At 38.0% G+C, this 16,079-nt stretch overlaps 1 protein-coding gene across 13 annotated transcripts in view; it reads left to right on the top strand.

Moving 5' to 3' along the window:
* The first annotated feature begins 2,866 nt into the window (after nucleotides 1–2,866).
* Nucleotides 2,867–16,079, top strand: part of LOC111077304 (cyclic AMP-dependent transcription factor ATF-6 alpha) — a 161,079-nt gene continuing 147,866 nt past the window's right edge. For 10 of the 13 annotated variants that reach the window (XM_041594405.1, XM_041594407.1, XM_041594406.1 and 7 more), the window contains exons 1-2: nucleotides 2,872–2,978; nucleotides 3,703–4,844. In XM_041594405.1, the coding sequence (XP_041450339.1) occupies nucleotides 2,954–2,978; nucleotides 3,703–4,844 (1,167 nt within the window). In that variant the 5' untranslated portion in view covers nucleotides 2,872–2,953. Of the gene's footprint in view, nucleotides 2,979–3,702; nucleotides 4,845–4,912; nucleotides 5,217–12,017; nucleotides 13,802–16,079 lie in introns of those variants that run through there. The other 3 variants (XM_022371518.2, XM_022371520.2, XM_041594404.1) reach the window with 3 other exon arrangements.

The raw sequence follows: 16,079 nt of genomic DNA on the forward strand, positions 1-16,079 counted from the left end.
GAATCAGATCGGATCATAATTGCCCCCTCCTGCCAACGACCAAGCAACTCATTTTCCTTCTCGCTCGCACACTCTGCCGCGTTCAGTGCGCAAGCAACCCCTAGCGGAGGAGATGTAGAATCTAAATGGTACATGTATAATCTACATGTGTGATGTAGAATATACATAATATATGTAGATGTAGATAATAGATGTAGCAAAAAAATGTAAAATGTAAAATTTTTTTTTAATTCTAAAATTCTTAAAAATGATATGCCCAAAAATGTAAATACTGACTGAGTACGGGTATAAGTATAAGTCACACGTTCCTTCTCATTTTTTGTTGATCTGAGTACTGCTCTCCGTACAATCCCTAGAAAACAGTTTTTGCCCGAAAAATTGTCTTATCGGTTTCATACGAATATCAACCCTGATTCTGTTCGGAAGGTGTTTTTTTTGGATTTGAGTACTAGGCTTAAGCTGGGACCAGCTTACCAGCAATGCGTTACCTAAAAGTTGTTTTTCCACGTCTATCGCTGGCAAAAGTGAAATAAGGAGTATTTGATTGTCCCCAAATAAGAAAATTACTAAAAGACGATTGATTTCAAATATTTTATCTAAGAATGAAGAAGCACCTTGGAACTCATTCCGAATGGTAGTAACAAACTTTCTTGGAAACAGCAAGTCTGATGATTATGTTTATATCGTCCAAGAGCTATGCGTCTATCTAAAACCAAAAATGCATGCCAAGAAATATTTTTTTCGACTTTTCCTTAGTTTTAAAAGTCAAAATTTCGGAAAAATTATGAAATTTTAATTTGAAAGCTTAATATCTTCCAGGCGTTAAGTTGCAGCTACAAAGTGTCGAGGTGGGATTTATAGCTGCACTTGCCAGCTTTTCAGAACTGCAAAGTTCTATGTAATCAGATATAAGAAATCTAAGTTTTTTGAAAAATAGAAGCACTACCTCTGAAAAAACATGAAAAATAAAAGATTTAAAAAAAATTTAAAAAAAAACTAAACCATAAAAAACATAATTCTTTAAAAAATTGTAATTCCCGAAACCTATTAGAAAATGTCATTTTGGGCCACAGCGGAAATGTCGTGTTGACTAGTGTTATAATTGTTTAATTTTGATGAATTCCAAAACATTAAATGCATTTAGTAAGCATCGAAGCGCGCGGGTATGCTAGTAAGATATAATATCCATATAATTGTCCTTCATATATCTGCCTTAGTTAGATTTTATTTGTCTTCGTTATTTAAATATTTAATTTGGTTTTTTTGATAGAAAGATAGAATATTGATATCTTTTTCGACCGGCTAGCAACATACTAACGAATACCAGCAAATACAATTTTCCATTGATGGTGGTTGAAGCCAGTGTGAATCAATCACATCTATTATAAATTCCCACCATTCCCCACGGAATCGGCTCAGTCTGCAGAGGCTATAAATGTTCATGAATAATATCATATTTGGTCGATAAAAAATTTCGTAGATCTGAGTACTTACAAATACTATACAATTACAAAGATATTGCATGAGGAATAAAAACCCATTTAATTTTCATGGTATGGTCGCGCTGGGCTTGTACTTAAATTCTTTTTTGGGATATCCCTCGCCTCGGCTTTATTAATGCTTCGGCTCGCGCTGACCTCAAGCAAAACCAGTAATATTCTAGTGTTGTGTATATGTCAGAGAACGGCATCGGATGATTGCAAACATGATGCAATTTTACAAGGTTGTCCATTCCCTCTCTTTCGGGTCTTATTTATACTCACACACATCCAATTTATCACTCACACACATGCAATCACAGTGAAGTTTGTTCTTGTATTTGCAAAATAGGCCTCGAAAAGATAGAGCGGTGCGCGAGGGACAACCTTGTATAATTTCATCATGATTGCAAATACGTTTACACATAAAAAGAAACCGAATAAACTCGCTCAGCTTTAACGGATACACTTTTGAATGCGCACAACTTCGCTGTAGATTTTTAATCATTCAAGCTGGGCCTTCGTCTATTCTGGCTGAGTTTATTCATGCTCGTTCGTGCTTCATGCTTCGGCTCAGCAATGATCGTATTAATTATGAGTAAAGACGCAAATGAGTAAACTCAGCTCGTATGATTTTATTCAAGCGGTCGGCACGCAGCATGCACATGTGTTGAATTGCGTTTGTGTGCGTATATGCATGTATGCATATACTTTGCATGTATGTGTGTAAACCGGTTCTACGAAGTTGCGATTTGGGTGCGTAAGTAAGAATTCATCCGAACAAGGCGTTAGCCAGCAGGAGCAGAGTTTATTTAATGTTAATTATTTTCAGTGATTCTAAATAAGTTAAGCAAGAAACGCCTAAAGCAAGAAAGTGATCCGAGCGAAGCGTTTGCCAGCACGAGCTGAGATTATTCAACGCTGCGTATTTTTGATCGATTGCAAGTGTGTAAAAATCGATCACAATTTTTGGAAAAGTGCTGTCCCCACTGTACATATACCAGAGAACTGCAGAAATTTAGCTTATGATCTATAATTTATGTATTTAACTATTATTCACTTAATAATTTACTAAGCTGAATTGGGAGAAGGCCCCACTGTGCGCGGGTATCAGCTGAGCTGTATCGAGTTCGCTGGGCTCGTTGTTGACGAACAGACGATGCCGTCGGGAAGCGGGGTCGCGGTCAGGGATGCGGAATAGGCGAACAAACTCCGCGCGCTCCGTCTGTCTATGGGGCGTAATGAAAAACGCCGCCTTAGAACAGCTTTATAGTAGCTCATGCAAAATCTTCATATTTTATAGTCTTTGGTACTAGGCTTAACTCGATAGCTGAACTCACAAATAAAAATATCGATATTTTTGTACTTTGTTAAGATTAGATTTTTGCATCACTACATTTTTTTGCTTTCGTAGACAAAATTAATATGTTTGAAACAAATTTGGACGCCGCCTGATCCTATGTACATATAATATCATGGATGATAATGACTGTTTTTACAGTAAGTTTGACAATGATTGACACTAATTTCATTGTTTTGCAATAATGTTTACATTAAATTGTCCTTATATGCAGATGTACATAACGTAGGAACATGTACATTTACATACATATAGGCACATGAAAACAAGTAGATTGCCAGAAATTTTTGTGAACAATCCGTTATTCACAAAATAACTTTCATTCCCCTAGTTTATTCAGTGATTCAATTTTGTGTTTACATATATTCATAACCAAACAACAAAAAATAGCATGTTCGACTAGCCGCGTCCGTTTGTTTCAATACAAACTACTGCCTCAGTTCTGAAAGTATCTGAACAAAACTTTGTCGCTTCTTGCGCGTAACAGCCAATGTCGTACTTTTGATGTAGTTTCGTAAATATTGGGTAATATGCGGAGCTGCCACAGACCGAATTGAAAGTTGGAATGGAAATTTGTGGCACTCCCGATATAGTTTGCAGTAGAAATCAAATACCTACTGGTTTATGAAAACAAAAACTAGTGTAGGTGCCACAAGAATGATGTAAGTACGATTACCTTTGAAGGCCGCCACTTTAAAAGTGAGGAGCTAGATAGCTTAGAAATATAAATACGGACGCTGTTACATAAGTTTGGAAAAAAACTATATCCTTTGTAATTCCTATTCCTAATATAATCCCTAGTGACATTTTAAAATTACTTATTTTAGTTTCCAAAGAAAAGAAATATATTTTGTTCTTTTTTAGACGGTTTATCGTTGATGGACCCATCGCCCATTGATTATGAGCTTAATAACAGTGTTTTGGACGATATGTTAAACTCATCAGTACCGCATATTGATTCTTCGTTGGACTTGAGTGCATTGATACCTGAAGTTCACGGTGATATATTTTCTGGCTTGTATCACGGATCAAATCAACAAAGCCATGATTTAGATTATAATTTGGACACACTCTCGCCGTTCAATGGGCCGCTTGACTCTGCGAAACGAACTACTTCCACATCGTCTGCCGAGGATCCGGATAATTTCGAAGATTTTATTAGCTTTCTTAATGATGATAACGTTTCTAAGTTCAGATGCGATAATGTATTACGATATTCGAAAGAACGTAATACACCGTCTCCCACAGGAAGTTGTAGCAGCTCTAGCGGGAGCTCGACGAGTGGAGTACAGAGCGATATATCTGATGCATCACACAACAAAGCTCACGACCATATTGACGTTGAGTCAGCTATGCAGGCTGTTCACAAATTAAACTCGACAACTGATCAGACTAGTAGGAATTTTATTTTATCTGCAGTCGATATTTGTAAACAGCAAGAAACGCAATTTAATTCGAAGAAAGCTAACATTGGGCCCATTGCCTCAACTGTCACCAACATTGAGCCAATTAATATTGAATGGATGGATTCACGAACACAAAATTCTTCGCCTGCTGACGTACAAGGTTCCACGGCAAATGCTGTGAAACCGAAGACAATATTTCTCTCTTCTCATGACTACAAAGCGCTGATGCAAAAGATAAACTTGAACGGAAAAAAAAGTTATAAGGTTGGGGGCTGCAACTCTCAAATTCCTAATATGGTTATAAAAACAGTCAATTCAAAAACATCAAAAGCTTCGCACGATGAATTAAAACACCAACAGACAACAGATCCACAATGTGTAAATCGAATGTGTTATAATGGGAGCATGCATATAAAAGGAGGCGTAAAAACGGAAGCCTCTGATAGTGTGTCAATAGATGAAAAGATATATAAAAAACAGCAGCGTATGATTAAGAATCGGGAATCTGCCTCCTTATCCCGTAAAAAAAAGAAGGAGTACGTTGTGTCATTGGAGACTCGAATAACCAAACTTGAACGAGAAAACTATACGCTTAAAGGAGTAAGTAAGATTTACTGTACTATTAGCTAAATAAATGATATTTATACCCGGATATTTAAATCGAGTAGTTTAGGAATATGTTAGTTTTGTGTTCGAAGTGGTTGTGTTAACGCACAGAAGGAAACGTTTCGGACCCCATAAAGTACAGCTACGTTCACAGAAATAGTAGTGCCGCACCTCAAGACTGTTTTCGATACACTTCCAATATTCCAAATTGAACATGTGATCCCTTTCTGGAAAGCTGAAAATGCTTAGCTTATAACCTCGAAGAAATCTTGTTTCATTTGCATTACATCTCCTTTTTTTACATCACCTAAGAAAAATACCCATACAACCCTGTTGTTCATAGAAATAGTAGTGCTGAGTGTTAAAAATTTAACAAAAATAAAAAAACTAAAAATTTCTTTTTAAAAAGTCGGCATTATTAAGTTTATTTTATTGAATATTTTGATGAAAAAAAATATTTTGGGCATAAAGGTACTTTCGTGTTTGGAGCGTAAAAAAAATCATTGCTCGGTCCAGAAGAGACATAAGAGCCAGGTTAAAAACATAAGGCAGGAAGTATAATGGAATTGAAAACTAATTTGTATGCACTTTCACTATTGTACCTAACCCAATTAACTATAAATAGGTAGATTGAAAATCGATTTTTTATGCAAAAATCTTCTCTTTTCGGGGATGGTCGAAGATGGTTGAAGGCAAGCCTTCATTATCATTAAAAATTATGAAACAAATTTTATAGTCCCAAAAAGCTCCGGGTTATTTGGGTTAAAGAACACATGGGTGCACGACTCAAGTTAGCAAAAACGCATTCGGACTGGCCTGTGTCACAGTGATGAAAAATACTTTTGACTGATGATGGTAAAGTCCTATTATATGGTAAAATGAACTTCAGAGAATATATTTGAAATCCACAGAAATCCGATAACCAAACAAAATCATGGAAAGAAATAGCATTAGGCATGCTGTGCTGAGCACTATGGGGCCCAACACATATGAACTAGTACCTTAAAGTCTGTCGTTGGAGTGTTGAAAAAAAATGTGTATGTAAACATACTTTAGAATACATTACATACATAATACAGTTGAAAAATCATCAGGATATTGATATAAAACACTCACAAAAGCTAGCTAGGAATTGGGTTTCATCCGAAAATATTTTGGACATGTCCAGTCCCTGGATCTCAATCTCATCGAAAACTTATGGGGTAATGACAAATACATTGTAGCAACTTCAAATACGTCAACACGAGCATAGTTTTGGGAAGTGGTTCATGCTTAAATTCTATTGATCCATGCCCGGCCGGTACTAAAAGCTTAATATTAAACCCCAAGAAATATGTAGAACATGTAACATTGATTTTAATTTGAGTTTCGATGATTTGTTAGATTTTCTTAAAAAACACTACTTTCAGCAGATTTTATGGGTATTTGTCTAAGGTCATTTAAAAAAAGAAGATTTAAGCTATCCAAAAAGGAATCACATTTAATACTGGAAGTGTCTCAAAAGCATATGAACGAGGTTCACGAGGAAGAGTGTGTGAGAGAAAGCAAGAATAAGTAAACAGGTGGAAGTGGGTAGCGTAGCAACTGCGGATTTATGTTTTCATTCTGGCTACAATAATAGTCCGATCTGAACCAGATTCGACAATCTGGTAGATATATGGAGAATGTCACCGATTTTGGTCCTTTGTGTGGATGGGGCAAATACACTTGTAGCAATGTGATATTACATGAGTCAAGATACATACAAGATATGGTTAGTCTAGATCTTATAGTCTCTGAGAACTAGGCGCTCATCAAGACTGATAGATGGACGGCCAGACAGCTATATCGCTATATGGCTATATCGACTCGGCTATTTATACTTTATGGGGTCGGAAACGTTTCCTTCTCTACGTTTTACACATCCACTTTTACCACAAATCTAATATACCCCTTAACTCTTTTTTGAGTACGGGTATAAAAATTGAATTCGTCGGTTTTTTCAAATAATATTGAAACTTAGAAACTAGTTCATATTGATAATAAGGTATATTTATTTTTTTTTTTAGTTACTGTTAAAAAATTAACGATTGGTGAAAATCAAGAATTTTAGCTGAGGTTAATATATTTAGTTAACTAGTTCGCAAAAACTTGTGCAGGTTTTTTACTGCCAATAACTGATTAATGACGATATGAAAAAAAAATTTTTTTTGGCCCAGCCTAATATACATACATATATACCGTCTGAGTCCCAAGTATGAAAGTAGAGCTTACAACGTTCCCGCTCGTTTAATTTACCATAATATTTTAATGTGGAATAAATGTCCTCAGTTTTTCAGAAATTGTGCCATTAATTAATGTTGTAATAAGTGCAAAGAATTAAATCACATCTTTTTAAAGTAATTTTTTCAAATATAAATTGTTACATTATTCCAGTTATTTTTCTCGGTTCCGTACAACACATTAATGAACAGCTAGACACGAAATACATGGTAGAGCAAAGTAAAGCATAAAAATGGATCACGCCGACGTTCAAAGCATTGTAGAGAGGGCTGTCGCCACAGCTTTAGCGGGACAGAGCACTGAACTGAGCAGAATTAAATTAGAGTTACAGGCCTTAGACGTGCAGAACGTGCTAATTAAGCAGCAAATCGATTTAGCGGCTGCAACTATAAGTATAAATATATCAGGGGAGGTCCCCAAAATAAACTTATTTCAGAATATTTAAATTACAAATTCAGACTGTCCTGTCCTCTGTCCTGGCATCATTTAATACGGTTCTTAAATTTGAAGCAATTATTAGCAGATTGGACTTCACATATGCGAACAATCGCCCGCTGCAGGCGGCCTGAGAAGGAACCTCACAGACGTTCTGTTTACAGCTCATCCGCCTGATTTTCCATCTGCGCTGGCTTTGGCTCAGGAGGTAGAATGAAACCATGAGCGCTACGCCTATTCGGCTAACTATGCAAAGAGCATTGAAGAGAAGAATAAACCAAACCAAGGCGAACCGATGGATGTATACCAGTATACCGGCAGCGCCGTAGGCACTGTGCATAGGAAAAAATTTCGGGCAGCGCAGTCGGCACACGTACAGGGTAAAGACTTCGTGTGGTTTCGTTATTCTGCGCTGCTGACGTAGCGGCAGAAAAAATTCTACCTCACTGACGTAGCGGCAGAGAAACATGCTTCGGGCTATGCACAAACGGCATCATATTCTGCTCACTTGCCTCAGCGGCAGAGAAGCATTCGTGTGCCCTATGCACAATTATTCGGCTTTCGCAGCGGCAGAGAAATAAGTAACGTATTTGACTTCGTGTCTGTTGTCTTCGCACACAAACGCACCAAAAAAATGTGTGAGCCTGTGTGCCGACCCTGATGTATACCCATCTTTATCGAAACTTCGAAAGCCTACTAGTTATCAGAAGAATCAAAGTTAATAATGTAACCCAAAAAAGCCGTGACCCAGATCCGACCGCCCACAATGCCGTAGCTGAAGAGGCCGTGCAGAAAATGACGCAGAAGGAAGTGGCCGCACGAAAGCGAGCAAGTGAATTTTTTAGATAGCGCTCCGGCTACCGTTTGTCGAGCGGAAGCAAGCTGGGCGAACACTAAGATTCTTGGTTGACACAGGAGCGGCTAAAAACTACGTCAAACCCGTAAAAGAGTTAAAAGGCGTGGTACCAGTCGAATCCCCTTTCCCTGTGAGCTCAGTCCAAGATTCAAACGAAATTAAGCAAAAATGTCTGATCAATATTTTCGGCAAAACGTCCCAATTTTTATACCCGTACTCAAAAAAAATTAAGGTTATTGTATTTGTGATAAATGTGGGTGGATGTGTGTAACGCAGAGAAGGAAACGTTTCCGACTCCATAAAGTATATATATTCTTGATCAGCATCAATAGCCGGTCGATATAGCCATGTCTGTCTGTCTGTCTGTGCGTCTTGTTGAGGGCCTAGATCTCAGAGACTATAAGAGCTATAGCAACAGACTCATGTGATATCACACTGCTACAAGTGTATTTCAAAATTTCGCCTTGCCCCCTTCCGCCCCCACAAAGAAGGAAAATCTGTGGCAGGCTCAATTTTTAAAGATACGATAAAACTAAAAACGTAGTATCGTAGAGAATGCCCATATCTACCAGATTGCCGAATCTGAATTAGATCGGATCATAATTATAGCCAGAAGGAGAAAAAATAGGTTCAGTTGCTTCCCCCGCTTCCTCCGGCAAGAGACCACCACGCGACCGCCCGCTAGTGGAGGAAATGTAGAATATACATAGTAGATATAGATGTAGATAACAGATGTAGCAAAAAAATGTAAAATATTGTATTAAATTCTAAAATTCTAAAAAATCATAAGCTCACAAATATATATACTGACTGAGTACGGGTATAAGTAGGGTCGCGTCCCCAGAAGCGACTCACACGCTCCTTCTCGTTCTTGTTGAGTACGCTAACGCTGTTTGACGGTATTATAGGCTTTGATCTGCTAACGCAGGTTGGTGCAAAGTTAGACGCAGGAATGAATAAGATAAAATATGGTACAACGTCTAAAAGCCTGACGTACCACACCTGCGAAGACGTTAACTTTACAAACGTCAACGACATACAAGTACACAACGCCGTAAAAGCATCTTCATTTCATTTCGTTCATTTTTTTCATATTTTAGGTTTGGTTAACGAATTTTAGCTCCAAAGTCTCTCCAAAGATTTTAATGAGCGATACCTTAAACGACGCCAAATTAACGCACCTATACACAAAAAAATAGAGGACACAAGATATAATTTTTTTTCGACTTTTCCTGAGTTTTTAAAGTCAAAATTTCGTAACAAATACCGCACAAAAATCATCATTTTTGCATTTCAATGCTTTATATTTCCCAGACGGTAAGCTGAAATCACAAAGTATTTGGGCTTAACTTCTAGCTGTTTTAATTACCTTTTCAAAATAGCAAAGTTCTTTACAACCAGACGTAAGATACTAGAGCTATGTGAAAAAAACAAGCGCTACCTCTGAAAAAAGCTTAAAAAAAAATACCAGTTTTCTAAAATTCTTCAAAAAAAAGTTCTGCCATAGAAAAAAAAAAAATATCATCAAACCATTTCTAAGCCCCAAATCTTTAAGAAAAAGTTCGTTTTGTTCCTTGAGGAAAAATCGTGTTGACTAGTGTTATCAACAGAATGAATGCTTTTACAGGCACAAACGAACTTCTACCGTTTAACACTACGGTCGTGGCAACGATCCGCTCCGAGAACAACGAGCCCACAACTCCCGTTGGGAGTAGCAGAGTTTGTCAGTAACGAAATAAAATCGTTGCTTAATAACGAAATTATAAGCCCTTCAAGATCCCCTTATAACAATCTCACCTGGGTAGTAGATAAAAAAGGCCGTGTGGTTATTGACTTTAGAAAGTTAAACGAATAAACTGTAGCCGAACTTGGGAAACGCCAGGTATTTCACGACTCAGATCTAAAGTCAGGGTACCACCAGATAGTCCTGGCAGAACAAGGTCGTGAAATTCGGTAAATGGTGGCAAATATAAGTACTGTCGGTTACCATTTGGTTAAAAAAACGTCGGGAGCATATTCCAAAAAACGATTGATGACGTTTTGCGCGAGCAAATAGGCAAGACTTGTTATGTTTACTTCGACCATTTTAGCCACATAGATTGGGTACTAAAGAGTTTAATTGAAGCCAACATGAAGGTTTCTAGAGAAAACACAATTTTTTAAGATCTGGCATTTATAGTCACCAGACGTTGAGCGAAAACAGGCCCCGAAAAAGTCAAAGCCATTCAAGATCCTTTTTAGTGTTGGCTAGCTACAGGTGTTTCGTAAAAGATTTCGCCTCTATAGCAAAGCTACTTACGGAAATCCTAAAGGGCGAGAACGGTTCCCATTCATTTTAGCACCAAGAAGCGCGACACGTTTGAAAAAATGAGAAACGTTTTGGCATCCGAAGATGTCATGCCTATGTATCCCGATTATAAGAAACCGTTTCATCTAACGACAAAAAATGCTTCTGCAAATGGAATTGGTTCTGTACTATCCCAAGTTGGTAAGCCTATAACAATGATCTCAAGGACATTGAAGGACAATGAAAAAACTTTGCCACTAACGAAAGGGAGCTTTTAGCCATAGTATGTGCCTTAGGCAAGCTTCGACAATATTTGTGCGCCACTAAAGACATTAATATCTTTACCGATCACCAGCATCTAACTTTTGCCGCATCCGACAGGAATCCAAACGCAAAAATCAAACGCTGGAAAGCGTTTATCGATGAGCATAAGCCAAAATCCACTATAAGTCCGGCGAAGAAAACCTTCTTGCAGATGCGCTTTCGCGACAAAACGTGCACGCCTAATAGATTTCGGGATTTAAAATTTTTTAACGAATTATGATTTTTTTTTATGGTTTAGTTTTTTTAAAATTTTTACAAATCTGTAATTTTTTTCAGAGGTAGTGTTTCTATTTTTCACATAGCTTAAGTATCTTATATCTGGTTGCATAGAACGTTGCAGTTCTGAAAAGCTAACAAATGCAGATATAAATCCGACTTTTTCTGAGGTTTTAAAGTAAAAATTTCGGGAAAAAATACCGCAACAATATATGAAATTCTGAATTTGAAAGCTTAATATCTTCCAGGAGTTAACCTGCAGCTAAAAAGTGTCTGGGTCGCATTTATAGCTGCAGCGTTCAGCTTTTTAGAACTGCAAGGAACTTTGAAACCAGATCTAAGATACTTAAGTTATGTGAAAAATAGAAGCACTACCTCTAAAAGAAAATGCTTTAAAAAAAACTAAACCATAAAAAAACCTAGATTGTACTATACAAATTTTTAAATCTCGAAATCCATCAGAAAAAGTCATTTTGGTCCACAGCGGGTTCGCTTTCGAGTAATGTTATTTTTCAAATGACTGTATTACCCCCATATTTTGCAATTGTACCCAAAGAAAAAACAATTTTTTTCTAAACTGAATTCATTCTTTTAAAGTACTATATTTTTTGAGTTCCTTATGGTCCTCTTTCTTAAATAGCAACAAAAGATTTCAAAATTTTTGGTTTAAAACAAAGTTGGCTCTTAATGAGTTAACCACAAATCTAACTAATTAACTTTTTGAGTACGGGTGTAAAAAGTGTCTGGATTTATTTTGATAGCTGTTATTTTCTTCTTTTTTCTACAGGATAACACAACACTGCGCACCCAGTTAGTCACGTTGGCCAAAACATGCAAATGCCGCACCGGCAACTCAAGTGAAATTGTACTTCATTCTTTAAGTTCTGCTGCGGTGAGGAGTGAGCCCCACCACGTAAAGATCGCACCTAAGCCAAAATTTTTAAAACGGAAAATCAATGCAGCCACTGTAAAAAAAAATGTGGCGGTGTTATTTGCTATGGCTTTTATGGTAACTATGAATGCTGGGAGTTTTCAGTCATTTCTTACCAAGCAAAGCGTTGATGACGATGGTGGAAATCTAGATAATGTTGTGCCGGACCCTACGGTTGTTGGTCGTCGTCTACTTTGGGTAGAAACTGAAGAAGAGTATAACGACAAAGTTAACCAGAATAAGAGTCAATCGGATGAAATGTCAGTTCCCCCTCTGCATTTTCTAGGTCCGGTTAGGCGTAACATTACTGTTAGCTCAGATAAAAACAATTCTAAAAATACATCAACAAACTATTTTGGCAACGAACCGCCACCACTGGCGTACTCATCTCTAAAAAAGTGCAATGGTGATTGCAATTCTTCTAATTCTGCAGTTAACCAGTCTGACTATTTCCGAATCGCTCAGAATTTGCAAAAATGGGCTAACAGCAATGACTTTTTTAATTTAAACATGTCTTCGGGCTTTACTTCTGAGAAAAACAACCCACACGGGTTTAAATTATCGAAAGACTACATTGAGTTGAAACCTGAAGTCCAAAGTCCACAACACCAGGGAAAACGTAAAATCTACATGGATATGAACGATTATAGTCCTGATGTTGAGGATAAACGACGAAGGAAAATAAATTCTAGTATAAATAGAGCATTTAACAATAAAAAGGAACACATCCCATTGTTTAATGGCATAAAAAGAAAAGATGATACATTTTATGTGCTTTCTTTTAACACGGATCACATACTACTTCCAGCATCCAAATATAATAACAGTAAGCGACCTAAAATGTCATTACTATTGCCTACAGGAGATCCCACCAGCAACGGCGACATTATGTTAATGCAAGTGGACTGTGAAGTATTTAATACAAAGGAACTGGAGCTAAAGGCTCATATGATTCCTACCAGGCTCCGACCTAATGTTACTAACTGGCATCCCAATACGCCAAAATTCGACAGCGCAGTTAATGAATCACAAAGTAATAAAAATGTTGATAGAATACCCGTGAAGTATGATAAACCTCGGGTGCATACTTTCTTTATGGTTGGTCCAAAAAACCAAGCTGCTGCTGCTGTATCACAGGAGAAGCCACGTTTGGTGCAATTTAACCACAGTGTCGCTAATAATAGTAGACAAATGTCAAATACCCGAAAACGTGAATCGCTGCGAGAAAAATTAGAACCGTAATTTTTTTTTACAAGTTCAGTTCAGATTAAAAATCCGAAATAGGGGTACTTGTAAATTAAATGTAGTTTATTGTGACGGACCTACTCTTGCATAATAAATTTAAACTTTAATAATTTTTATGATTACACATCAATATTTGGTCTCGTGACTTTGGTACAACAATTTTTGAAATACTAAAACTAAATATGAGTAATCTTAACCGTATAATAAGAAATTAAAAAATCATTCCTGGCAAGCTATCCTAAGTAGTATTATACATATCTGTCTTTTTACTATAGCAAGTATAATATTTTTCATAATGTTTTAAAAGAAAAGTGTGTATCGTCTTTTTGTTAAGTTTTTACACTAACGCTGCATAAAAAAGTAAACTGTAAAACCTTTGATCTTAAATTATTAAATTAAGCTATTATTTCCTAAAATAAATAGCTCAAATCTCATCTTCATCGAAATACATCTACTATGTAGATTCTACATCTCCTCCGCCAGTGGACGCACGAGACAAGTGCTTACACAGTGTGTGAGCGATAGAGAGAATGAGTTAGCGCTGCAGAAATGGAAGGTGCAAAATTAATACCCTCATTCTGGCTATAAAAATCTGATCTGATCAAAATTCAGCAATCTAGTAAAAAATGCGGTTTCCGTTTTTTTGTATCTTCAAAATTGTGGATGCCACAGATTTTTGTTATATGTGAAGGCGTTAGGGGGCGTTGAAAAAGTTTGAAACAAACTTGATGCAGTGTGATAAGTCTGGAAAAAAATGTTATTGCTCTAGCTCTTATAGTCTCTGAGGACAAGGAGTCAAACAAGACGGACAGACAGACTGGCTATATCGACTCTGCTATTGATGCTGATCAAGAATATATATACATTATGGGGTCAGAAACGATTCCTTCTCTGCGTTACACACATCCACTTTTACCACAAATCTAATATGTAAACCCCTTGAATCTACGAGAACGGGTCTATCGAAAAACTCTTTCGCTATCGCCTTACTATAAGATTAGCTTGATTTTAGGCACGCTGCGATCGGTTGTGCAGTTCATGTCAAGCTGTTCGGTTGTTCACCGGATGTCAACCTCTACGTGTCTCAGTGACTCTAAAACAAGTGCGTCTTTTGAAGACACACAATGGCTTCTTTCTGATGGAAAGTGGAATCCATGCTAGGGATAGCACGGAGAACTGGAAAGGCTTTCGGCAAGGAGAGGATTGGCGACCTCATTCTGGAGGAGTTAAACTTGCGACTTAAGTCGCTCACGGATCTGGTCGCTTCATTCAACGAGAATCCTAATGCCCTGGAAAGAATCGATCTCGATGAGATCGGTAGTCCCTCGAGAGACGAGTTTGACGAGTGCGTGGTCATTTGTAGAGATTAGTATGTATTCTTGCTCAACAATCTTCTCAATTGGAGAAGCCCCAGCTATGGTCATAGTGCAGAGTCGGCCTCACCTGCCGGAATTTAAGCTTGTGGGTGCTGAGCGCAGTATGCCGCGTTTTGGGACTTGTTTGCCTCTATAATTGACAAGAATTCTGAACTAACGAATGTGGAGAAGCTGAAGCACCGATCTCATGATCTCTTCGCTAGAATTCAACCACGCCAGCTATCCCATGGCCCCAGACATTCTTAAACGTTTCAATAACAAGCGTCTAATATTTCAAGCACATGTCACTGACATTCTGGGTGTGCAGCGTATTGAGGCCTATGTCGATGTCCCAACTCTGGTCCTTGTCAGATACCGTAAATGCCAATCTGCGGGCTTTGCAGAATGTGGGGACAACGGAGCAGATTGCTGACTGCATTCTGATGCATTCTGCAACAGAAAGTGGACAGCGCCACACAAACCAAGTGGGAGGAATGATCGTCAATGGACAGTATACTCACAAGCCAGCAATTTACTGCTTTTCTGGAGAAGAGATGCCAGAGGTTGGCGACTCAGGAGCACGCTAAAGACATGTACACCAATAGCAACCGGAAACACCGCCTACTTCGGCTTCGGCTTCAGGAAGCTAAGAAGCTATTGCTATGCACCATGTGACGGCGCTTCGGCCGGGGTATGCTCGCCGCGCCGTGTTCACAGATATTTGTTAGGTTTCTGGCTGTGTTAGCTGAAAGAGATACCTCTGTTAAAGAAGAAAGCTAGGGTTAAGTAGTAAAGAAAAGGGTTTTTTATTGGACTTAATCGCACAGAGTTGGAAATAGGCTGGATCGTGGTGACTCGTCTTCCTTCCATGTCTCTGAAGAAAAGAGAGATGGAACCGTTATTTGATCTCTTTGTTGTTCTACCCGGTAGTCTTAGTTCCCTGCCGAATAGCAAGTATGCCGGGCTGTACCCTGTTGACTCTGATTGGCTGCTGTTGATTGCTAACGTGAATTTCGGTAATTGTTCGTCCCATTTGTTGTGTTTTCCTGCCGCAAATTGTGCGATCATTGTCTTCAGTATTCTGTTTGCCCTCTCGGTTGGGTTTTCTTGTGGTGTGTAAGATGCCGTGAATATATGCGTTATTCCCGACGTTTTCATTAGCCGTCTTTCTACTTGTGATTTGTACACCGTTGTCTGAGATCAGCTGTTTTGGTGCTACTCCGCTTGCTAGGATTTGCTTCAGCGTTGTTGGTGCTGCCAATACTTTGTGTTGTATTGTTTGTTTATTGTATTTCCTAGCGCTACAAGCAAGGGGCTT

This window comes from Drosophila obscura, unplaced genomic scaffold, assembly GCF_018151105.1.
Source record: "Drosophila obscura isolate BZ-5 IFL unplaced genomic scaffold, ASM1815110v1 contig_25, whole genome shotgun sequence".
In the NCBI taxonomy this organism is placed as follows: domain Eukaryota; kingdom Metazoa; phylum Arthropoda; class Insecta; order Diptera; family Drosophilidae; genus Drosophila; species Drosophila obscura.